The 24,376-nt window shown below is 51.0% G+C and overlaps 6 protein-coding genes across 8 annotated transcripts; 3 read left to right on the top strand and 3 right to left on the bottom strand.

Annotated features, from left to right (window-relative positions):
- The first annotated feature begins 119 nt into the window (after window positions 1-119).
- Window positions 120-3,213, top strand: LOC6587176 (protein MEMO1). Its single transcript, XM_026989541.1, has 6 exons — window positions 120-309; window positions 1,626-1,707; window positions 1,782-1,850; window positions 1,912-2,024; window positions 2,083-2,194; window positions 2,574-3,213. Exons 1-6 carry the CDS (start codon window positions 261-263, stop codon window positions 3,034-3,036), a joined length of 888 nt encoding a protein of 295 aa, XP_026845342.1. The 5' UTR covers window positions 120-260; the 3' UTR covers window positions 3,037-3,213.
- Window positions 413-1,598, bottom strand: LOC6587503. Its single transcript, XM_002013848.2, has 2 exons — window positions 1,383-1,598; window positions 413-1,315 (listed from the first exon to the last, which is right to left on the bottom strand). The coding sequence occupies exons 1-2, from the start codon at window positions 1,460-1,462 to the stop codon at window positions 532-534; spliced, it is 864 nt and encodes a 287-aa protein (XP_002013884.2). The 5' UTR covers window positions 1,463-1,598; the 3' UTR covers window positions 413-531.
- On the bottom strand, window positions 3,182-13,792 carry LOC6587509. Of its 3 annotated transcripts, none has more exons than XM_026989454.1 (15): window positions 12,579-13,792; window positions 12,425-12,508; window positions 12,170-12,360; window positions 11,936-12,097; window positions 11,709-11,854; window positions 11,068-11,650; window positions 10,201-10,998; window positions 10,116-10,142; window positions 9,381-9,461; window positions 9,181-9,317; window positions 6,417-9,122; window positions 5,523-6,350; window positions 4,533-5,467; window positions 3,923-4,121; window positions 3,182-3,854 (listed from the first exon to the last, which is right to left on the bottom strand). In XM_026989454.1, exons 1-15 carry the CDS (start codon window positions 13,281-13,283, stop codon window positions 3,484-3,486), a joined length of 7,953 nt encoding a protein of 2,650 aa, XP_026845255.1. In that variant the 5' UTR covers window positions 13,284-13,792; the 3' UTR covers window positions 3,182-3,483. The 3 variants fall into 3 exon arrangements, with proteins under 3 accessions (XP_026845255.1, XP_026845258.1, XP_026845263.1); XM_026989457.1 differs by having other exon boundaries at window positions 3,484-3,854; window positions 5,523-6,347; XM_026989462.1 differs by having other exon boundaries at window positions 3,484-3,854; window positions 12,170-12,348.
- A 2,255-nt stretch (window positions 13,793-16,047) lies between these two features.
- LOC6587497 (L-dopachrome tautomerase yellow-f2) lies at window positions 16,048-18,722 on the top strand. The gene is made up of 4 exons (XM_002013845.2): window positions 16,048-16,300; window positions 16,366-16,758; window positions 17,591-18,246; window positions 18,445-18,722. The coding sequence occupies exons 1-4, from the start codon at window positions 16,108-16,110 to the stop codon at window positions 18,583-18,585; spliced, it is 1,383 nt and encodes a 460-aa protein (XP_002013881.2). The 5' UTR covers window positions 16,048-16,107; the 3' UTR covers window positions 18,586-18,722.
- A 667-nt stretch (window positions 18,723-19,389) lies between these two features.
- LOC6587204 lies at window positions 19,390-24,328 on the bottom strand. The gene is made up of 8 exons (XM_026994981.1): window positions 24,021-24,328; window positions 23,727-23,947; window positions 23,029-23,627; window positions 22,914-22,965; window positions 20,255-21,823; window positions 20,040-20,181; window positions 19,823-19,981; window positions 19,390-19,760 (listed from the first exon to the last, which is right to left on the bottom strand). The coding sequence occupies exons 1-8, from the start codon at window positions 24,195-24,197 to the stop codon at window positions 19,545-19,547; spliced, it is 3,135 nt and encodes a 1,044-aa protein (XP_026850782.1). The 5' UTR covers window positions 24,198-24,328; the 3' UTR covers window positions 19,390-19,544.
- Window positions 21,850-22,947, top strand: LOC6587486. Its single transcript, XM_002013844.2, has one exon. It carries the CDS (start codon window positions 21,917-21,919, stop codon window positions 22,886-22,888), a length of 972 nt encoding a protein of 323 aa, XP_002013880.1. The 5' UTR covers window positions 21,850-21,916; the 3' UTR covers window positions 22,889-22,947.
- Window positions 24,329-24,376: the final 48 nt, after the last annotated feature.

Below are 24,376 nucleotides of genomic sequence, written 5' to 3'. Positions count from 1 at the left end.
GCGGTCCGAACGCAGCTGGCACCAAGCGGCAAAGTAAAACGATACCTACCGGGGTATCGATAAGTACTCGATTGCTGCCTGCGAGGAATGGAATGCACTGCAGCGATACATCGATGACATCAATTTCATTTGTGCAGGAAAAGAAGAGGAACAAAGCAAAACACAAAGAAAGGCAAGAACGGCGAGAGGAGAGCACTAGACAAATTAGAAACTACTGAAATTGATTTAAAGCAGCCTTTCCTTGGAATAACATCGCCGACATGTCAGCCAGAAGAGCAACCCACGCAGGCAGTTGGTACACGGATGCAGGTCAGTAACGGAATATGGGGAGGAACAAAACTCATATGTCAGCCTGCATATGTGGGCGTGTGAATATTCTCACACATATACTGCATACATACAGAGACTTGTGTACACGTATGTAAGAATTTGATTTAATTTTTTTTTGATAAAATAAAGAACGAAAAGGAACATTGCTCATAACGTTATCATGTCGCAGGGGCCAACGTCATCGAATGAGTAAAATGGAGTTTAAAAATTGGATTCTGGCTTGGTGCCGACCGCATTGCGTATCTCGTCCATGCGATCGTATGCAATTTCCGTGGCCCAGCAGAGGCGCTTCTCCAGCTCGTTGCTGCGCCGGCGCTGCTGCTTCAGTGCGTCCAAACCGTGCTCCAGCTGCGTGCAGGCCTGGAAGAACGTACTCAGTTCCGGAATGTCCCCAAACTCCCCGGGGTGGCGGCGGAAGCCTTGGCTCACATCCGTGGTCAATTTGTCCAGGCTATTCTTCACGTAGTGGGCGTCGAACACTTTCTGCAACTCATTGGTGGCCATCTTGCCCATCTCGTTGGTAGAGCTGTTCAGGTGCAAGTCGCGTATGCGGCTCTTGAGGCCGCTGAAGTTGATCGACTGGAACTTCTCGCCTATGCCCTGGAACAGCTCGTAGCTTTGCTTCAGCTCTAGCTGCACCTTCTGCAGGTCTACGTCGATGCTCTTGGCCGCCGACGAGTCCATGAACTCGGCTCGGAGAGTGCGATCCGTGGGCGGGACATCCCACTTGCCGGTCGCGAGCGCAGCCTTGAGCGACGCCGAAGAAGATGATGTCGATGGATCCGACTCCTTTCTCTGAGCATCACCACTAGCGAGGCGTGCCTCTGCTGACTTTGCCCCCGCCTCCCGCTTGTGTGCAGGCTGTTTGGGGAATGTCACGGTCTTCTTTGGCTTGCCGTTTGCTTGCTTTCCGGCACCAAAGATGGGCAGTGGATTGGGCCTCAACAGTGTTTCATACGACAACTTTCGTTCAGGATCTTTTGCCCTGCCATGGAGAGAATATCGCTTTACCTCAAATAACTGGCAACGAAAACTGACGAAAGGAAACTTACTCTTCCGCTATAATGGCCGTCAGTTCGTTTTGGATGCGTTTTAGCAGCTCATCGCTCTGTTTGTCCTTTACTATGTCCATGTCGTAAAATATATGTAACTAAAATTTAAGGAGAATATTCAATCGCTGCTATTTTGTAGGAGTTCTGCTCTGCTCTAGCACTGAACAGGAAGTGTTGAAGTTTATTGTTTGTTTGCTGCTAGGCAACGCCAGGCCAACTGAATCTGTTTCACTTGTTTTGCAGGTTCCGAGCTCTCCAGGCAGTTGGATCGCTGGCTGGGCGCCGCAGAGCTGTCGCATGGCCCCGCCCGTGCCATCATTGCACCGTGAGTCTAAGTCAAACATTGAGGAGGGGATGGGTCCCACTTGACTATTTTTTGGCACTTCACTTCCATTGCAGACATGCCGGCTATACCTACTGTGGGGCCTGCTCAGCCTTTGCCTATCGCCAGATCAGTCCAGTTGTTGTGTAAGAAATCACATCCGCAGCAGCAGGATCCGCATCTTTAATTGGTTTTGTTTGCTTGCAGAAAACGCATCTTCATTCTGGGTCCCTCGCATCATGTGCGTCTGCGCGGCTGTGCTCTGTCCGTGGCGAAAAAGTACAAGACTCCTCTCTACGATCTCAAAATTGACATTCAGAGTGAGTTTTCGGTGCTCTGCCAGCCGCTGGAATCATTATTTTACATCTGTTTTTCCAGTCAACACTGAGCTCGAAAAGACGGGCCAGTTCTCGTGGATGGACATGAAGACGGACGAGGACGAGCACTCCATTGAGATGCATTTGCCCTACATAGCCAAGGTCATGGAGGAGTGAGTTCAATAATTATAGGCTTCTAGGCTAGGCTCGGGAGGAAGGTGGGCGGCGTTTCTGTCTTTAATCTGCGTGTAAAACGGCTTCGGCTTGGTGTCGCTTGGGCCACTTGCTGCTGCAGTGATTGCATATCATATACTGGTCTTGGAAGGGAGAGGAATCAATGAATCCTCTTTTGTCTGTTGCTCTCAGTCCGTTAAGTCCGTTCACCATAGATGGTGCTTCTTCCTGTCGAATATAACCGCTTTTGGAGTGGAAAACTCTTTGTATTGTCCAGGCTACGATCGATGCCCTTCTCGCCCTTCGATTCTCCGGCCTAAGCCGAAGACTAGACTTGCATATCTGTTGTGTGCTAATCAAGAAATGTATTTGCTGCAGCTACAAGGACCAGTTCACTATTGTGCCCATTCTGGTGGGGTCGCTCAATCCCGAGCAGGAGGCGCAGTACGGCAGCCTTCTGTCCACGTACTTTATGGACCCCACGAACCTGTTTGTGATATCCTCCGACTTCTGCCATTGGGGTCAGCGCTTTAGCTACACCTACTACGATCGCTCCTGCGGCCAAATACACAAGTCCATCGAGAAGCTGGACAAGCAGGGTATGGACCTCATCGAGACGCTCAGCCCCACGGCGTTCACCGAGTACTTGAGGAAGTACAACAATACGATATGCGGCCGCCATCCCATCGGAGTGATGCTGGGCGCCGTCAAGGCCCTGCAGGATCAGGGCTACGACAAGATGAGCTTCAAGTTTCTTCAGTATGCCCAGAGCAGTCAGTGCCTGGACATGGAGGACTCCAGCGTCAGTTATGCCTCCGGCTCCCTTGTCTTTGAGTTTTGAATGTGCGCCCGTAAAGTATTTTGGCAGCTTCGTAACATCCCGTTTGTGGATTTAAGTATAAAGAGATTTTTAAAGAATTACTAGCAAAAAATTGAAAAATTTAAAAATTCAAAATGGAAAAATAAAAACCAATTATTATCACATCTTCGCGTAGATCAAGAGTTCCATCTAAGTAAATTTTCTTTTATTTTTTCTCTTTTTTGTTGAAACATCGAAATTGACTTTTAAGCCATTTTGAATCATTTCTTGGATGCGTTTCCAGTTTCCAGTTTCCTGCTTTTCGTGTTCGTTTCCTTTAATTTAATTTACGTCTTATCAATGAAATGTCTGCGTAATGGGGCGTGGCGTGGGAGTGGGCATTGGCATGGGTGTGAAGGATGCGTTGGGTTCTTGTTTTTGTGTTTGTCATGCGATCATCATCTTCCAGGTCCTGCCGTTGCTGTGTGTTTACCACCACGAGGCAGCGGCGGCGGCGGCTACGCCTCCAGCTGTTGCATCCGCCACGAGTGCATCATTGGGGCCGCCCCCGGTTCCGTTCAGACGCGAGCACTGCTCGGCATCGCTCGCTATCTGCAGGGCATTCATGTTCTGGACAAAGGTCTCCAGAGCAGCCGCATTCTCGTCGGGACTGTACGGCGACGTGCGCTGGCTGAGCGGACTGCGGCGCAGGAACTCGTTCAGATCGCTGGCCACGCTGGCTGGCTTCGACTGCTGGCTCCCGGTCTCAAAGTCGTACACAAAGTCCGGACCCGGAGCGGGACCGGGACCCGCCTGTGACAGTCGCGGCATCATGCCACTTTGCACAAACATGTGGGAATCTGCAACGGGGGGGGATTGGTTTAGGTTTTCCTCTCTTTCTCCATTCCCATCTGATCTGATCGCTTACCACTGCCATAGTCGGCACCCACGCTATCGCAGTAGTTGACGCTGGAGGAGATCCCCGCCTGCGATGCCTGCTGCTCGTAGGGATTGGCATTGGAAGAGTGTCCCCGGTTGCCAAACACACTGGTGATCTCCACGCGATGCGGCGTTGGCGATGTGTTGTTGCGCGTGAAGTTCGACTCCGAGATGTTGTGTATCGAGACCTGCGAATGGAAGAGATCACTGGTTGAGATCTTGGGGCACTAATTTAGGTCTTAAATGGTATCTAAGGATCTAAGGGATCTCAAAAAGCACACACTCCTCTTCGACGAGTTGCAACAAGAGAATAAAGCATTATAATGCCCGTTTCTTTTATTTTATTCGATGCAAGTGTGGTGTGTGGCAACGTGTACGATATTGATCGATCAAGACGAGAAGAATGAAGATAATAATGGTGACAAGTTCTTTTTCAAGTGCTTGGGCACGTGTGTGCTGTGGCCTCGAAGGCTACGACTCTGGGTCTGAGGCTGAGTATGACTCTGATAGTAGTGATGGTAATGTGCATAGGATGCCATCTGTCTCTGAAAGTTTTGATCGTAGGAGGCATAGGATGGCCACCAATGGCCGGCACACACCTCGTTGTTGAGATGCTGTCCCGGTATCAAGTTCTTGAGGAAGGCGGCGTCGTCGTAGCGTATGACCCCGGTGTTGGGTATGCCCTCAAGGTAGGAATTGAAACCAGTGATGGTGGGCGGCGGAGAGTCGTCGCCACAGCTGTGATGCATGTGGCATTCGCCTTGTCCGCTGCTCTGTCCGCCACACGGCACCTGGGAGGGGCTCGCGGAGAACACATCGAAGCCGTTGTAATAGCTCGACTGCTGGTACTTTTCCTGCAACACGGAACCGCCTGGTCCTGCGCCTACGCCTGCCCCGTACTCCGGCTGCTGCTGCTGCTGCGGCTGGCCATAGCTGGCCCATTGGCTCGACGAGGCGCCTGTCGAGTGGCTGTCTTTGGTCTTTTGCTTCAGCTCGCTGCCGATGGCGGACAGACACTTCTGCGACTGTTTTGGACGGGCGATGACCGCCGCCTCGCCCATCAGACGTCCAGGGCTGTTGCCGGAGCCGCTGCTGCCGCTGCCACTGCCCAGGGGAACGTTTGTACAGCTAATACTGATATTGTTGTGCGTCCCGTTGCCGTTGGTACCACTGCCACTGCCACTGCCGCTAACAGAACCACTGGAGAAGTATGAGAAATCGCTGGAAGCTGCTGCCACCGAGGAGCTGCTGCTGCTGCTGTGGCTGGATGCCGGTGCCTGCTGTTGCTGCTGCTGCTGTTGCTGTTGCTGTGTGGCGCGTGCTGCCTCGGCCGCCGCCTCCTGGGGCGTGTAGTAGCTGACATTGCTGCCGAACTGACGGAAGCCGCCCATGGCCAGACCATTGGTGACCGCCTGATGCAGGGCCGGGTTGCGTATGGTGAACATTCCGTTCTCATTCTTAATAATCGCCGCAGGCGGATCCATGCCGCCCATCGGTGGGGGAGCAGCGGGCAGGCCACCGCCAAAGTTTCGAGCTGCGAAATGCAGAAAGTTTGTAAATACTTCAGGCGTTGCTGGGGATTCACTTACCCGGCGCTGGCATGGGATTCGGATTGGGGGGCATCATGCTGCCGGCGACTGCTGCTGGGCCGTTGCCCTGGTGGAACATGGGATTGCGGAGGGTTATAATGTTACCAGCACTGGACTCGATGGTGGCTGAGGTTGCCTTCTGCTGATCCCCGGCTCCAGTCCGCTGCTTATTGGCACCCCCGGAGTGACCACCGCCAGCACTTCCGCTTCCGGACTTGCCACGATTGCGACGGCGGCGTCGGGAGGATTTGCCACTGCCACTGGCACTCGCCGCTGAGGCAGCCACTGCCACATTGGAGGCGGCAAAGGACTGGCTGTTGCGATTGGGACGTGGATTGGCCTCCACCATGATGACGGCGTTGTTGTCCATTCCGCCGGAGCCACCTGCCGCCCCGTAGTACCCAGCCATGAGATGCGACTGCTGGAAGGTATGATGCTGGAGATGTTGCTGGTGCTGGTGCTGTTGCTGTTGCGGCTGGTCGACCATCGGCTTGGACAGCAGACGGATGGACTCGCTCTTCTGGCGCAGCTGCTCGCTCTTGGCCGGATCCACCTTGGTCAGCGTAATGCCCGGCGGCAGGGACAGATGCTCCACCTGAACGCCGCGATTCAGCTGATCCATAATGCTGCAGTTGGGCGACTGCTGCTGCTGTTGTTTTGAGGAGGTGCTGCCGATGCGCAGGTGCTGCATTTGCTGGGCCAGAGTGCTCGCATAGCTGCCACTTCCGGCATTTCCGGGGGCATGTGCCGCCGCTGACATGGCCGGAGGAATGGCAACTTCGTTGGGATTAAAATAGCCCATGTTGTGTGGAATGCCAGAGAGATCTTCTGTCGAATGAAAAGAGAAGGAATGATATCTTATCTGCCGCTAAAGTGGATGTTTCCAGCACATACCCTGCTTCTGGCGATGTCCCCGCTTGCCGCGCTGCGATCGCTTAGAGGCCGGTGCTGCACTGGGATCTCCCACGTTCGAGGTGGAGTCGGAGTGTTGTTGCGACTGCTGCTGTAGCTTCGATCTCCCGCTGCCACGTCCACCGCGCGATGACTGCTGCTGCTGCTGTGGCTGTTGCGGTTGCTGCTGCTGCTGTCGATCGGCATGCCCCTGAACTTTTTGCTTTCTTGAGGATTCCGCAGTGCGCTGCGACTGGCTCTTGCCGGGCTGCTGCTGCTGCTGCTGTGGCTGGTGATGACTCTGTCCCGTCTTGATCGAGGAAGCGGTGCCCTTGCGTGGATTAACACTCGTCTGTGGCGGTTTCTTGGGAGCCTGCGAAAGCTGGGACTTTTGCGGAACAGCCTCCGACTTGACGCGCTTGACGGGAGCAGGAGTGGCAGCTGCTTTCGGCTTGCTGGCCATTGGAGGGACAGCGGAAACAGGCGCCTGCTTCGGTGCCGAGACTGCATGGGCTTTGGGCACGGGCTTGGGAGGCGGCGGCGGCGGCGGCAGGGCAGGGCCCTCCTCCGTCTCGCTGTCTGTGGAACAGTCACCCTCCGAAGAATCCTGCATGTGAAGCGACTTAAATGGATTATTGTCAAGCTGTCCCTGATCCAGCCTGGGCTTGACGCGCTTCTGTCTTTTTGGAGGCTCTGGCAGGGGCGCGGGCTTGGCCTCTGTCTTCGGTTTTGTGGGTTTCACCTCCGGAGCAGACTTGGCAGACTTTTTGCTCGTCGCAGACTTCGGTTGGACGCTGCAGACGGAGTTTTCCCGCGTGTTGACGGCACTGCTTTGAGGCGTGTGGGATTTGGAGCTGCTGTTGGAGGCAGAGCTCGAAGCACCCACCACTGCTGCCACACCCTTCTTCTTCTGTTGTTTTTTGCTCTTGGCGGCGTTCTGACTCTTTGCTTCCTGTTCAGCGGCTGCAGCAGCAGCTGTGGCAGCAGCAGCAGCCGCAATGGCAGCAGCAGCAGCATTGGCAGCCGCGGTTGCAGCAGCAGCAGCCGCTGCTGCTCTCTTAGCCTCTTTCTTTTTGGCCTTGGCACTCTTCTCCGGAACACTGGGACCTGGTGGCGGCTGCTGCTGCTGCTGGGGATGCGACGGAGCCAAAGCAACTGTGTCTGGGTGAGCCGAGGCCACCATATGCCCGTTGACGAATGTATAGAGCAGCTTGTCTTCGTGCGGGGAGCTGCCCTTGGCGACCACAGTCACCTGCTGCTCGGCCCCTGGATGGGGCAGTTGAACACGTCGAATGGTGACAATCCGCTTCGATGGATCGGCAGTGATGGAATGGAACAGTTGCTGTTGCTGGTGTTGCTGCTGTTGTTGTTGTTGTTGGTGATTATGTGGTGGCTGCTGGTGCTGCTGCTGGGAAGGAGCGTAGCAGGCCGGAGGAGCGTTCTGTTGGCCCGGAAAGAAGGTGGTGGTGGTGGGGCAGCCGCCGCTAAAATCGGGATACTGGAGCGTGGTGGGCGCTGGTTGTGTCGTCTGCCCGGCGGCACCGGAGCACCGCCCCTTGATGATCTCGTCTAGCTTGGCCAGCTGCTGCTCTTTCGTGGGGAGGTAGGAGAACTTGAACTCGCTGTTGGCCTGCTTCACGGTGGCTATCAGCTCTAGAATGGCCGTCTCCACCTTGCCCTTGGCCCTCTGGAGATTCTTGATGTTGGCCTCCAGCTCGCTGATGCGCTTCTTCTCGCGCTTTCGGCCGCCAGCAGCCGTCAGAGCCTTCATCTCGTACTTGTCGACGAACTCTTTGAAGTAGATGCCAAGAAACTGGCTGCGCAGGTCCTCCAGCTCCCTGATGCGCTTCTCCTCCTCCTTGCGCTGCTTCTGCTTGGCCTTCTTGGCCGCCTTCTTCGGGTTCATGGTCTGTGGCTGTTGCGACTTGCCCTCGATGAAGTTCAAAGTCTCATTTATCCACCGCTGCTGGTCCTGCTCGCGCGTATAGCTGCCCAGGAACTCGGCAAAGTCGTTCATCATCTCCTCCTTGGTGTAGTCGCTGGGATAGCTGTTGCTGTTGCTTTCGCCCTCGATAGCAGCCCCCTCTTCATCGTCAGCTCCATCATCGTCAGCCTCAACGGTCGCCGCATAGCCATCCGCATAGCCCTCCGCATAGGCTTCCGCAGAGGTGGCTGCATCCGGCTGCACTGGTATGCTCTTGCAGAGGCTGTGCAGGCACAGCAAGCTGTCGTTGTTCCGCTTGACCTCATCCCCCATCTCGTTGAGGGCTGCTGGCGCTGGCGCTGCAGCCGGAGGGGACAAGCTCGACTGCAGCTGAGCTGTGGCGCACACCTTCAGACTGGCCGGCTGGTTCTGCTTGGGATTAGGATTGCAACTGGCATTGGCTGGCACGGACTCCGCTTTGGGCGGCCGTTTTGGTGGGTTCGCTGCGGCTCCGGTGGCGGCTGCCTCAGGCTCTGTCTTCGGCTTAGCCTTGGGCGGTGGTGCAGCAGCGGCAGCGGCACCGGCACCAGGAGCGGCAGCAGCTATGGGTGGAGTGCCCGCCTCTTGTCCATTCTTGCTCTTTCGATCGTTGACAATCTGCGACAACTTCTTGCGAAGACGATCGCGAGTCTCGTTGTAGCGCGCATGACTGCACTCCTTCTTCACGCGCTTCTTCGAGTGATTCTCCTTGCACGGCTCCCCAATGTCCGCGTAGTCAGCACAGCCTAGAGACCACCATTGATGAGAATCAATGCTCCATTCGAAAGCTTAAAAGCCACTTACATTTGCGCATCTTCTCTTTGCTCTTCTTGGAACCGCCTCCATCGTGGGCCCTGCCGCCCGGCTGCGTCATGGTTATGTCACTCGCCTTGGACTTGGACGCGGCCAAGCCAGTGGTGCTGTCCGGCTTGGTGCGTTTGCTGCAATACCAAAACCAAAGATTAAGCAATGCCCCCAAAGGGAAAGCAGTGTGGGCCACTTACATTATCTGTGAGTCGTGCAACATCATCAGCTGATCGACTCCAAACTGCATCTTCTCTATATTGGCATCTCCCAGTGTGAAACTGTAAATGCGAGCAAACGTATTATTGAAAAAATTCTGAAAATCCTGCTTCGAGCTCAGCAAAGTCGTGTGTGTTTCTGTCTATAATCTACAACTGTCAGAGCCCCCCTTGAAGGTAGTTTAAGCCAAAGCAACAGCCTGCTACGTTTACTAATATATTTGTGTTTGAGTCAAAGGCCCTGGGACCCAGTCTACTACTTGAGGTCTTTTAGGATACTTTGAGGCATTAAGGAGGCTTGGCTTGCTCAAGTCGGATGCTCTGGTTGCCCCTCAGTAGCCTTTGAACCGTCCGTGTGGAACGAGGGATTGCTCACCCCGCCCGGGGGCAGTGTTCAACTCTGTCCTTCATATATCCCTCTCCACGTCAGCTACCAAATGAAAAGAGCTGCCGCACTGTTGGTTTTCCCTGACCCTCACCTCACAGGCAATTCAGATCGTTTATGTTTCTGTTACATGCAATTTTTCACAAGTTTGGGGCCCCAGCCGGCGGATATCAGTTGCGTTGGCTATATAAACCTCTAAGATTGTTTCACGCAACTCCTCAACTCTCGCCATGAGGTGGATTCATCGATCGCAAATACCCAAGACGATGGCAAAGAGAAATCCCCCCCCCCACACGCGTCGGATCTGCTTTAGACCATCTTAAACCACTTACTCGTCGGTGATTTTGAAGGGAGAGTATCTGCAAGAAATATAGAGGTCTAGACATCGCATTGATGGCAGGTTCGGGGAAAGCTTACCCAATAACCTGTGCTAGAAACTGCTCGAAACGCCCATCGTCCTTGTCGCCGACGACACTGTTGAGGCGCAGCCGCAGATCCCCCTTGAGCAGCTCCAGATGCCTGAAGTCCGTGCTGCTGGAGTTGAACTTGACAAAGAAGTTGGCATAGATGGATAGGACAAAGGTCCAGTAGGTTTTGTACACGTAGTGCTGGTTCTTCAGCTCCTGCAGCTCGGCGGGACTCGGCGCCAGCTTGCGGTTGAAGAACATCAGCGATGGCAGCGTGGAGCGCAGCTCTTCCCGCGTGAACGACAGCGGCTGAAAGCAACGCAGCAGATACTTGGTCAGCGGCGGCGACAATTGGTTGGCAAGAATTTTGCGGGCCAACTGGCAAGCGGAGACGCGGCAATTCTCGCCGCAGAAGTACTGAGACTCGATGGCCTCATGTCGGTAGCGCTTGCGCGTGGTCAGATGCTGGAACACGGCCCATGCAATGTGATATGTTGTGCGGAGCACGTCGGTCTCCGACTGTCGCCGGAATACCGCGCCACTGCCACTGCCACTGGGCTGCTCGTCGACAGCGGCGTCGGCTAGTTCGCTGCAGCGGCGCTGCTGCTGCTGGGCCGCCGAACTGGTGCTGGCTGCCGTTGCCGCATTGTGCTTAGCCTCATCGCTGGTGCAGGTGCTGAGAATCTTGGATTTCATGAGCTTGGGGTCCTTTTCCACAATCCCAAGCGTCGTGCACTTGGCGCAATGGCCAGCCTGCCGCGGTCGCAGCGGAGTGCCGGCAATGGAGCAAGTGATGCATTTGCAGTTCCTGCCACAAGGATTAAGCGATCATTAATACAAATGGCAGTAAGGGGAAACGTAGAGCGAAGGAACGTACTCGTGATGGTGTTCCAGCAGCGCATTACACTTCTTGCAGAGGTCCTCGTGCACGAGCTTGTTGGGCGGATCGTAGAATCCGTCGGGCCACTTCAGTTTGGTGAAGGCCATGATGTTCTTCCAGGCCAGCTGCCGATCGACGATGCGCTGAAAGTCAATGAACTCGTCGTCGCTTATGTCGGGCAGGGAGAACGAGGTGGCGTCGAGGACGACCTTGTCGAATATGTTATACACATCCAAGAGGCCCATCCGACGGTCGTGCTCCGTGTCCGACAAGTTAAACTTGTTAAGCTCGATCCAAATGTCCGTCCAGCGGCGTTCGATTGAGTGCATGTGCTCGTCGAACAGCATGTAGCGCTTGATCAGCGCCGTCGTCTGCACCGAGGGGGCTGCCTCCTTCAGCGACAGGATGCACGCCAGCATGGTGTCCCCCAGCGGCGAGAACACATGCTGCTGAAACAGTCGCTGGCACAGCAGCACCCACGAGAGCTTGAATTTCCGCAGGAAATCATTCTCGAACGCAAACAGACTGAGCGAGATTTTCTGTGAGATGCAATTCAAGTCGGAGTAGCCATCAAGTATATCTGAAAGGTGGACAGATACAATTGATAGATTCATTTAGGGCATAGATCCAACACATACATGTCAGCATCCTCTCTGCGGATATCTTCTCGTTCTCCTGCACATTCTGGGCAATCTCAATCATGCCCTCGGAGAACGCCTTCACAATGCATTCCACATTGTAGGCGAGTATTTGCAGCAAAAGCATCGGATTGTTGGCCATCAATCTGGAGGATAGAATGACAGCGCACATCGGAGAGTTAAACAAATAAATAATCCGGCTATGGTGTGGCGTGGTGTGCACTTACATGGCGCTGAATAGCACTAATATCATGTTATCGGAGATCGCTGTGTCATCAATAAAATCAAGATACTCGGCATTCTTATCGTATAGATAGCCGCTGGTAATCCAATATATTTCCTTGTTGCATTCAAGCAGCTTCTCAAACTTGTTGTAGGCAGCATCGTTTCTACAAATCAAAGAGAGTACATGTTTTGGGTATTGGTTTTTGCTTGGGTCGGGTGATTGGGTGGTCCCTTACTTCAACATGGGGCTGTAGGCCTTGATTAATACATCCAGCAGCATAACCACCATGTGGGCAGCCTTAAATTGATCCATCATGATGGCCATGATGGTTTCGCGATATTCGAGACATTCCTTGCAGGAACAAAATGTGAAGAACTCATCCTTTCGATGCTTCACAAAAATAAAGGCAAGATTCTGGAAATAAAGCTAAAATCCATTAGGATTACGCACTGGGGCACTCTGATTAGGCACTGGGTTCCATGCAACGCACCGTAATTGCACGCAGCTGTCCGTCGGCATCGCGCAGCGGATTCTTTGGATCCTCCGAGAACAGTCTCATGTTCTCAATGGCCATCTGCAGGAGAGACACAGGAGTATAAGTGATGATGACACAACGCGCGGATCGAGGAGCGGAACCCTCTTACCAAATACGAGCGCGCCTCCTCGTTGGGATCGTTGCTCTTGTGCTCGCACTCGTGCAACAATTTGTCACTCAGCTCCAGCTCGATGGCGTTGTCATCCCGCAGGCTCCATTGCATCAACGACACCACATCTTTGTAGACAACTTCCGATCTGGGTGGCGGTGCGTATGGATCGAATGGCGGCAGGGCCAGGATCGTGTGCAACGTGTTTATGATGTTGCCCTCCGGGAAATTGAGACGCTCCAACAGCTGGCACGGTGGCGTGCCGCTCCGTGCCGGCATCGCCTGGTTGGGCGGTGGCGACGGCAGCTGTGCAGCCACTTTGGCGTGGGCGTGGGCATGGGCATGGGCGGGGGAAAGCGTGCTGGCAGGGACATCGTCATCGTCAGCGTCATCTTCGGCGGTGTCGGCGGCGGCAGGGCCCAGGGCAACAGGCAGTGCAGCCGCCAGCGCATCACATTTCAACGGCACAAAGAGCTCGCCACATAGGCGCGGTGTGGCCGCGTCGATGGACATTTTCATGCTCACATGGTAACAGGAGGCGTCCAGCTCCCCGTTGATAGCCTCGCCGGAGGAGTCTGGGGGCTCCTCTTCGCTGCCTGAGCTGAGTGCCGCCTCCTCTGACGCCTCCAAATCGGAACACTTGGGCAGCATTTCTTTGGTGTGCGCCAACGCCAACGCCAACGCATTTTCCACTTGCTCGGCCATTCGATTTCACTTCGTTTGTTGCCGCACTTGGGAGCACTGACCGAATCCGAATCCAAATCCAAATCCGAGTCCCAGTACCCGTCCCAGTCCGAACCAAGGATCACTTGTTAATCTTTGGTGCAACCGAAATTTGCGTATGCGCGACGCATTATTATACAAATCACAGATAGATGCACTTCCGTGAGGGAGAGACACTTTCACTCGTCGTCGCCTGTCGTTGTGTTTGTCGTTGGCGAGTGTGTATGTGTGTGTATGTGGCCGCGGATGTTTGTATGTCGTGTGCGTGTGTGTGCTGTAAGGTAACACACACAAAATGGAAAAGAACGCAACGCGTTTTTCCCCACAACGCGCGCGACGAACAGTGCGCCTTTCCTTGCCAATACAGTTGCTAGCCTTTATTACAGTGCCATCCGTTTACCAAGTAGTTCGACTCCACTGCAGTTCTATTAGTTTGCAAGCGGATTTGTTTGGGTTTTTTCGTTTTGTTTCGCTGGTCGTCGCAATGCAATTGCAATTTTCTGCCTGGCTTTTGTGTATGTGTGTGTGACGTGAAATATATTCGTCAATTCGTCAGTATATTGCGGTATATTTCGGTATATTTTATCGATCAATTTTATCGACGATAAGAAAATTTAAATTTCTTGAACTTTTTTGACCAGGGGTACTTTCTTTACTAACCCATAACAATGCTTTTCATCATTTCCATTTTACCCGCAACACCACATCTTTTACCCCCAACCTAGTGATATGGGTACTCGTCTGTGTGGGTAAAAGGGGTAGTGTAATGGGTACCCGTTTAGTAGCTAGTGAAAAGGGAACCCATCTAGTAGGTTATTAATCTGCATTTCCTTTCATATTTAAATTGGATGTTGCCAATGGTTAAATAAGCCAATTGTTGCAGGGAAATTACTCTGATGAAAAATTTCTCCACGAAGAGAGGATTTCCAACCACAAAATAGAGAGCAAATCCCAAACAAAAGAGAGCATGTCCCACCAAACTTGAGCGCCAAATAGAAATTGTTTGAAAGTGAATGAGCTACAAGGATTTAAATGCAATCAATTGGAATAAATGATGCACGGAAGTACGATTTGAGAGAGCGAAACTTCACAAAACCTGCGTATGGAAGATTCTAAACCCTTTGTTCCTGGTCGTCGCAATGCAATTGCAATTTTCTGCCTGGCTTTTGTGTATGTGTGTGTGACGTTAAATATATTCGTCAATTCGTCAGTATATTGCGGTATATTTCGGTATATTTTATCGATCAATTTTATCGACGATAAGAAAATTTAAATTTCTTGAACTTTTTTTGACCAGGAGTACTCTCTTTACTAACCCATAACAACGCTTTTCATCATTTCCATTTTTCCCGCAACACCACATCTTTTACCCCCAAACTAGTGATATGGGTACTCGTCTGTGTGGGTACAAGGGGTAGTGTAATGGGTACCCGTTTAGTAGCTAGTGAAATGGGTACCCATCTAGTAGGTTATTAATCTGCATTTACTTTCATATTTAAATTGGATGTTGCCAATGGTTAAATAAGCCAATTGTTGCAGGGAAATTACTCTGATGAAAAATTTCTCCACGAAGAGAGGATTTCCAACCACAAAATAGAGAGCAAATCCCAAACAAAAGAGAGCATGTCCCACCAAACTTGAGCGCCAAATAGAAATTGTTTGAAAGTGAATGAGCTACAAGGATTTAAATGAAATCAATTGGAATAAATGATGCACGGAAGTACGATTTGAGAGAGCGAAACTTCAAAAAACCTGCGTATGGAAGATTCTAAACCCTTTGTTCCTGGTCGTCGCAATGCAATTGCAATTTTCTGCCTGGCTTTTGTGTATGTGTGTGTGACGTGAAATATATTCGTCAATTCGTCAGTATATTGCGGTATATTTTATCGATCAATTTTATCGACGATAAGAAAATTAAAATTTCTTGAACTTTTTTGACCAGGGGTACTTTCTTTACTAACCCATAACAACGCTTTTCATCATTTCCATTTTACCCGCAACACCACATCTTTTACCCCCAAACTAGTGATATGGGTACTCGTCTGTGTGGGTACAAGGGGTAGTCTAATGGGTACCCGTTTAGTAGCTAGTGAAATGGGTACCCATCTAGTAGGTTATTAATCTGCATTTCCTTTCATATTTAAATTGGATGTTGCCAATGGTTAAATAAGCCAATTGTTGCAGGGAAATTACTCTGATGAAAAATTTCTCCACGAAGAGAGGATTTCGAACCACAAAATAGAGAGCAAATCCCAAACAAAAGATAGCAACTTGAGCGCCAAATAAAAATTGTTTGAAAGTGAATGAGCTACAAGGATTTAAATGCAATCAATTGGAATAAATGATGCACGGAAGTACGATTTGAGAGAGCGAAACTTCAAAAAACCTGCGTACGGAAGATTCTAAGCCCTTTGTTCCTGGTCGTCGCAATTGCTTTTGTGTGTGTGTGCGCTGCTCAAGTATTGCAGTGCAATCGAAAATGGCAATCGAATTATTGTTGTTATCGATTCACAGAATCACTCTCAGAATTCAAATTCAAATGGCGCGCCAATTTCCGTTGCCGTTCCAGAGAATATAATATAGAATAAATATTAAAACCGGTTCGATGGCTCTCAGAACACACATAAAATGTTCTCTTATCAAATATATTGAACTTTTGAGCTGGGCGCACGTAATAGTTCCAATATGGGGAATGGATGGAATGGATGCGACTTTTGTCAGTCTCATTTCTCAGCCGGCCGAGGCGGATGGTGGAGCTTAACGAGTTATTTTTACAATTAAACGGAGTAGCGTATAGAGTACTACCATGCTATCTTCACACTTACTCATCTGCCTAATCTGGTGGTCGCACTTTGTATTTATTGTGCAAGGTGACGGCATGATTGAGGTTTTCAAATGGAAGCAGATGGACTTTTACAATCGCGGAGATGGTCGCCATAACGTTGAACCTAATCAGGGCCACCAGGGCAGCAGCAGACCCGATAGGCCATACAATTCCGGTAGCTGAGATAACCCGAATGAATGGAAAAATTGAACTAATTTGTATTCTACTTTAATTTACTAGCTCCGGTAGTGTTTCCAGGAAAGTACTCCCGTCGAAAACGTGAAAGTTTCACCTCCCGCGACACCCCCATCGGCGTTAGTTCACGCATTGGGAGCAATGATAATGCTAATGCTCCGTACATTCCCTACAATAACGTACCGATGGGCGCCACACATTTCCGGGGACGCCTCTTCGTCACGATGCCCAGGCGGCGTGTCGGCATCCCGTCGACCTTGAACTACATCGACATGTCCCGCGACGGCAGAGAGCGAAGCCCCAAGCTGCACGCCTATCCAAATTTCGCACTGAACCAGTTTAATGAGAGTTCGCAGAATCTGGTCTCTGTCTATAGGACCACCGTAGATGACTGCCAGCGTTTATGGTTCATTGACACCGGAATGCTGGAGTATCCAAGTAAGTTGATCATCTCTCTGCCCCCCAATCGTTTGCATATCGTGTTTATCGCATCCCCTCCTGGAGTGCCGTGCCCAATTACGTTTACGTTTCTCATTGCACACCCAACCTTTGTGTTGTGCCGAAAGCTCAATTATCGGTGCCATTTGCATTGAAATTGATTTATGAGACAAACACTAATCGGATAGGTGTAGTGTTATAGCCGATAGTAATTGTAGACACGGTCGTCGTTCCCTTGCCTTACCTTGGGGATGCATTATAAATTCAAACATATTTATACCCATTGCGGGGGTACTAATGGAAGCCATTTTATTGGGTGCTCCATCTAGTGTAATGTTCGTTCTGAATGAATTAACCATTTGGAATAGATAATTTGTCAGATATCAATGCAAAAATAGAAATAGAAAGCGGATATCTTATGGTATCCCTCAGTAATGTCGATAATTATTTTAGATAATTATTACCTTATTATACCTTTCCCTATTTTCAAACGAGCGAATCTTACTGGGAGAGAGCTAGCTGGGGAGAGAGAGAGAGACCTCTTTTTAGTACAAACCGGATATGAAAATCTCACGAATCTCGCGGGGAGAGACCTACATATATATATATATAGCTAGTTAGAGGGAGACCTCCGGAAATAAAACTCCCATTGTGAGCGTGGAAGCCAGGCGAGATAGGTCAGAGGGAAACTAATTTTTGCTTTAAGGAGTCGGCAACGCATCCTTCTGGCTGTTTATAAACTCCACTGTACTCTGTGACTGCAAATAATTGTCTAGCCTTTTTATAAGATATCAATACATACTTTTAATCGATGTACTTCTTTTGGCTTCAGATAACCGCCAGCAAATCCGGCGTCCCAGCATTTGGATTGTCGACCTCAACACTGATCGGGTGATCAAGCGCTTTGAGATTCCCGAAAGCCTTGTGGAGACTGGTCGGGGCTTGGCCAGTATCACCATCGATGTGCAACCCAACAAGTGTGGCGAGGCGTTTGCCTACATTCCGGATCTGGTCTACCGGCGCCTGTACGTGTACCATCTGTCGGACGATCGGATTTGGGCCTTCGAGCACAACTACTTCAACTTTGATCCACTGGCCGGCGACCTGAACATTGGCGGCCAGTCGTTCCGATGGGACGATGGAATTTTCTCCACCACACTGGGGCCACGGCAGCCGGACGGGAGTCGCGACGTCTACTTCCATCCGATGGCCAGCACCAACGAGTTTGTGGTCTCCAGTCGGGTGCTGCAGCTGGAATCGAATTCTGCCCGCGCCGATCATGGCAGTGATTTCCGGGTGCTGGGCGGCCGCGGTCCGTCCACGCAGTCGACAATGCACGAGTACGATCCGCGCACTGGGGTGATCTTCTTCGCTGAAATACAGAAGAACGGAGTTGGATGCTGGAAGACCAGCAAACCCTTCTCGGTGGAGAACCATGGCACAGTCGACTCGAATGCCAGCGATATGATTTATCCCAGCGATTTGACGGTATGGAGTGGTTATAACAAAGACAATATAGTAGGAAGCTGCGTAACGTCCATACATTTCAGTGGGACACAGACTTTTAAAGACTGAGACTCTATTAACATGTTTTTTAAAGTCCTAAAAAGACCGTTCAATAGCCATTTATATTGTCTTTGGTTTTCGCCTTGCTCGTCGCAATTATAATTTGTTAATTTTTTGTAGATCGATGACGAGGGCATCATTTGGATGATGTCCAACTCCATGCCCATCTTTATATACTCCACACTGGATACGGATGTCTACAATTTCCGGATCTGGAGGCAGTCGACTTCGAAGGCTAAGCGCGGAACGGTCTGTGAGTGATTGAAATTAACGAGCAATTTACGATTGTGTGTGGAATTGCTTTAATGAATGTAATGGAAATTACCCACTCCACTGGAAACTTATTTGTTTTTACATATACATACATATGTATAAAATATAAAATAAATCAAAAAGCATTAAACAACAAATACATGTACTGTTTAAAATTGCCTAAATTTGAGTACTCGTTTTTATCACATCTTAAAAGTTACGCAGATGCTTATGTCTTTTTACACGAATCAAGTGGAAAACATTAAAGAAAACATCAAACAATCAATCAATCAAAACAAAATCAGAGGCACTCTAATATTGCATAAGGATACTAAGTTGCACAGGTTTTGTATAATACGCGTCTAGAACTATATAGATTCTTTATATCTGGAATCTGGACCAAAAATATATCAAATTATTATCTTAAATACTTGTGTAAATTTCTCATAATGTCGCATCCAAACGTAATCGAGGTGTAAATTTTGGTAACTTTTCAAAGTGTCAGCTATATGGTATACATATATATATATATATATCTATAAATGATCAATTTGTATATGATATATATGTATATATGAGTTTATATAAAAATTTGCAAAAATATATAGGTTTTTTTTTGTTTTTGTTTGCTTTCTGTTAGTTCTGCACTAAGTTTAGTCCTTTAAGTAGTCCTTTGTCGTTCATAGTATGTGTATAAAATGGTTCTACATATACGAGTTGACTATATAGTGGTTCCATTCGCGAATGGAATTGGAATTGGAGTTGGTATTGGTATTGGAATGATTACTGGCCAGGCATATAACAGTTTCGAGTTGCTTCATAGCTACACATAAATAATATATATATCAATTCGATTGGCCACACAGCCTCCCCCCACAGTGTGCAGGACTCGACTATTTTCTTGGACGTTATTATGCAATGACTGCACCATCTAGTGGCCCATGCGACACCAGGCAGCAGGGCAGAAACTACTGCACTAGATAGTCCTTATAGCCACGCAGTGACTTGAGCTGCTTCTTCAGCTTGGTTATCAAATCCGACGGCTGCACCAATATTGATATGTCGCGCCCCACCGAATTGAGGCGGTCGCGTATCTCCAGGTCCTTGAAGAACAAATTGAGCGGCCGTCCATTGATCTCGGTGAGCATCCAGAAGGTCAAGGCATTTCCATCGCACGATTGGGTCTGTTCGAAGAACGAAATTCCAGTTTAGTGAGGTATTCTAGGGTACAAAGATTCTACGTTACCTTTGGCGGCAGTCCGTGACGAGCGGCCAAGCTGTTGGGCACCACATCCACAATCGTTGAGGTATTGCCATCACGAATGAGGCCCAGACACTGACCCTCGCGATCACGGCGTATGGCATATGCCCGACCAAAGGGAATGCGGCGCAGCAGCACCTCGACCTGTTTGATCGATAATAAAACGCTTAGAAAAGATTCAACGAGCCAAGAAAATACTTACAAAGAGAGTATTGGTGTTCCGAATGATCTTGTTGGCCTCCGTTGCGCTGCTGATGCTCACGCCTGCTATGGAGAGCAGCTGGTCGCCGATGTGCAGAGCATTGTATAGCACCGGATGCTCTTTTTGCTTCCAACCCGCAATCCTGCAACCAACCCACAAGGAATGCAATACGAGTATAGTGTAACTGCAAACACTTTTAAGATGCTCATACATACCATACACCCCCGAAGGCTTCCACCCAGGCAATGGAACCCACGCAATCCTTGCGCCGCAGATTCAGCCGCACTCCACCCGGATGCATGATCTCGCGTCGGAGCTGCATCACCTGTTGCTCGCGCAGGGTTAGTCGCTTGTTGGGCGATTGCTGGATTGCTGCGGTGTTCGGATTCGTGCTAGGCGAGGCAGCACCCTGAGGTGGCGGTTGCATTCGAAACCCGCCCCGTCCTGGGGTAAATTGTTCATTGTTGTTGGCGTTCCGTTCGTTCCGTTGAGTGTTCGGCTGCGTGGCACCTGCAGCACCTGCATTACGCTGCAGAGGAGCCTGGGCATCTGAGGTGGACGAGCTGCGCCTGCGCTGCTCTTGACTGTCAGCAGCAAGGGCGGCCGCATTGCTTCGATAAGCAGGCGTGGCCGCGCTTGCGCTGGCCTGCTGTTCGATATTGTTGTTGGCCGCGCTCGTTGTTTTCGACGACGGCTTGCCCCTCAGCGGGGTATTGAGCATCTTCAGATAGTGGAAGTCGCGCCGACTGGGTCGCGAACTAATGACCAGCTCGGTCAGGCCTCGGGTCAGCTGTGGCACGGTGCGACCAGAGCTTGTCGCAGGCTGGGCCGCGGGCGAGGCAATGCGACGGCGCGGCAAGGCCGGACTGCCATTGGGCTGCAACGGCGTGGAGTGTGGAGGCTGGCTTGGAGTTTGAGTTTGATCCTGAAGAACGCTTGAGCTGATCGCTCCCCGCTCTGCGTCCTGTGTCCTGGTTGGGTTACTGCTGCTGATGGGTATACTGGAGGAGAGGAACACCTTCTCGTAGTGCACGTTGCCGCTGATTATCGAGTCGCTGGTCTGTTCGCTGTTGACGCTGATGTTCGTGATGCCCGAGGTGTTGGCGCTGAGGATTATCTTCTTGCTGAGCTTTGGCGTCGTCTGCGGTTTGACGGCGATATTCGCGGCACTTCCGCTTGGCGCAGTCGCTGCCATTGGAGATGTCGAAGATGGATAGCAAGTGCCGTATACAGCCACCGTGGTGGCCTCTCCATCGCTCATCACCTTCACCTTGGTGGTGTTTGCATTGGCGTTTGTATTGGAAGCCGCCTGTGGGGCTGGGGCATTGGAAGCACTCTGTTTTACGGGCGTCGTATAGGTGTTACTGCTGCAGCTGGGCTGTTGGCCCAGCACTTGAATGGTACTGGCATTGGACGGAATGATTTGTACGTTGCTTTTATACTCGTGTTGCGGCTGTGCTTGAGACTGTTGCGGGTCGAGCTGCAGCTGTGGTTGTGGACGTTGCTGCTGCTTCTGATTGCCAATCGCCGCCTTCGTCTTGACACCGACTTCGGGAAAGCGGAAGATTTCGGCTATTATACTGTTGTTCTTGGGCGGCAATTCGGGCGGCCGTTCCAGGCCGTTACTTGGGTTCGATACTTGAATGATTGTTATGTTGTCCTGAGGCTCATCGGTTCCTGTTCCAGGGACGCCGCTGCTTGCGGCTTGAGACATAAGTGGTTTCCGTGGCATCCTTTTTGATTTATCAGCTGCTCCAGCAGACATGGAGCGGGATGTTTGGGGTCTAGAAATTAAGAAAGCAGCTTGCCTTTTGGTGAAAAGTCAAATACACTCGATATATAAAGAAATACACATCTAAACACACAAATCAGACGACATGATAATTTCCGCGGAAACGCTGGACAAGATGTATGTGAAGGAAGTGATCACCGTTGCCAAGATGATCGTTAAATTGCCAGCCAGAGACCACTTAGTTCCAACATGCACTCACTGGCTCAACATCTTCCATAACGCCGCGCCCGAGGTTAGGTTCGAGCGCAATTGGATGCTGCTGCAGCTGCACACACAGCTGAACAGGAAAAGCAACATTGGCTATCCCTTCACGGATCCAACCAGCTTCCACATGGATTTGCGCGCACTGATGCAGCGCAGCGATGAGATGAGAGAGTCGAATGACGTGGATGACGACAATGGGGAGTCGTGGGCCAGCGCAGAAAAGAGCACCATCTCGATGAGCGAGCTGGAGAGCGATATACATGAGCGCAACCAGCAATTGTTAAAGGAAAGTGATGCTTTGCGCAGCGAGCTGAAGAAACTGCAGGGTCTGGAAGACGAGCTTCAGCAGCGAAAACATAAATTGAAGAAAATGGAGATGGAGACGAGGGATGCGGGAGAAGACATGCAAATACTCGCCTCCTCCGCCACTATGGCCCTCAAACTGCTGTCCACCAAAGAAGATGCCAATGCGAAGAGCCAATTCTTTAAGACCCTGTTCAGTCCGTTGGGTCAGGACGAGAAAGATTTGGCGCAAGTGGAGAAGCTTGACACGATGTTCGATACGCTATTGCGTGACTCCATCAATGGCTATAAGCAAAAACAGCGCGACCTGGTGGTGCAGGAAGTGAGCTTAAAATACGACAATGTTGTCGCCGACTTCATCGAGCATTATGGAAAGATTATGGAGGGAAAACTCGTCGCCCAGGAAAAAGAGCTGGCCCAGTCCGCCCTGAGGTACCTGGAGGTGCTCCGCAAGCACTTCGTCTGGAAGTACATGGGCAACGACAGCACAAAGGAGGCTGTCCTCAAGTTCTTGAAGCGGAGCTGCCAGCAGATGTCGGAGATTTTGTAAAAAGGGAGAGTGCTGGGTATTTTACCTGGGTATTAGGCGTTCACATTGCAGCATATGTTCCAGATTTAAGATTTGATCTGCAATTTGCAAAAACATTTATATTTGTTATATGTTTTATATGGGTCCGTGTCTTTTCTTACCCGCGGAGGCACGCTGCGCTGTGGCTGCCACAACATCGACCCGCACGCCATTGTCCGTCAGAACGCAGGCCCTTCGGAGAAGAGGCGACAGGAATTCATCATCAGAGAGGTTCACGTCCGCATCACTGGCAGAGTTCAATTGCTGGGGCTCGTCGGTGGCCTGCTCCTCGTCCTCGGGTCTATTGGGGGGCACTGAAGCCGTCGCGGTCTCGCTTATTTGCTCGCTGTAGGTGCTAATGGGATCGGAGAGCATGTTGAGCAGATGCTGGGTCAATGTGTTGGACATGGCTGTGGCTGGTGGTACTGCAGCCACAGTTGGAACCGGAGTGGAAGCATTACTTGGGGCTGCCTGTTCACTTGCTGGCAGATGATGCTGCGTCTGCGGGTGCGGTTGATGAGCAGCCACGACACGCTCCACTCCCGGCACTAGGGCCGCCGGCACTGGGGGTGGCGGCGGCAGCGGCGATGTGGGATCCCGTGTGGGCAGCAAGGGGGCGCGAACTTCAGGTAACTTTGTGTAGAGGTTTTCGCGCGGCGACAGAATTTTCATTTCGCGCAACTTCGAACGCAGCGTTTCCACCCATTCTTGCATAATTTCCCTGTGAACGAAACGAAACCGAAAGTGAATTGTGTTTGGGCAACAGAAAAGCAATTATTTCCCCGTCTGTGCCTGCGTGCGTGCGGCATGGCCAGCTTACCATGACACGGCATGAAAGCGCAACACTTCATTGCTAAGCGTTACAACAAATTCAAACTCGTGCGAATTGGGGATCAGGGCGTGCGATATGTGCAGCGTCTCCCGCAATGACACCGCCCACTCTGGCATGTGGCCGGCTGCCTGGCGCGGCTCTGCATAGCCCTCCAGCAGGGCCTCCGTGTCATCGTGCACGCAGAACACCACCCAGCTGCACTCTGATTTCTGCAAAAGCAAGGTCATTCAGTAATTAATTCGTGTCTCAATGATTGAGGAGGGGCTCCGCTCAGCGACCTACCTTGGGTCCGACGGTTAGTTTCTTTCCATCGGTCGTCAGTCTTTTCAACCACGTATTCTTGTGTATTTCGCGAAACTGGGCGCCGCTTATGGCCCCGACTCCCGTTGCGCCAGAGCTAACGCCCGACGGAGGTGCAGGTGCGTTTGAGTTCGCAGGTGCTGCAGCCGCCGCAGCCATATCCCCAGGGCCAGTCCCGTGGCAGCTTTGCTCTCGATGCGATGGCTACAATGCTGGAAATGCGGATCGGGTCCTCAATTTGCATGCTTTGGGCCTATCACTTTAATCAATCTCACATTTCACACAATTTCAGCAAAATTTCTGCATACAACAACAAAAAATCAACAAAAAATCGACGC

The sequence above is a fragment of the Drosophila persimilis genome, unplaced genomic scaffold (assembly GCF_003286085.1).
Source record: "Drosophila persimilis strain 14011-0111.01,24,50 unplaced genomic scaffold, DperRS2 tig00000000-arrow-pilon, whole genome shotgun sequence".
NCBI classification, from domain to species: Eukaryota; Metazoa; Arthropoda; class Insecta; order Diptera; family Drosophilidae; genus Drosophila; species Drosophila persimilis.
This window is presented reverse-complemented; position numbering and strand designations above follow the sequence as displayed.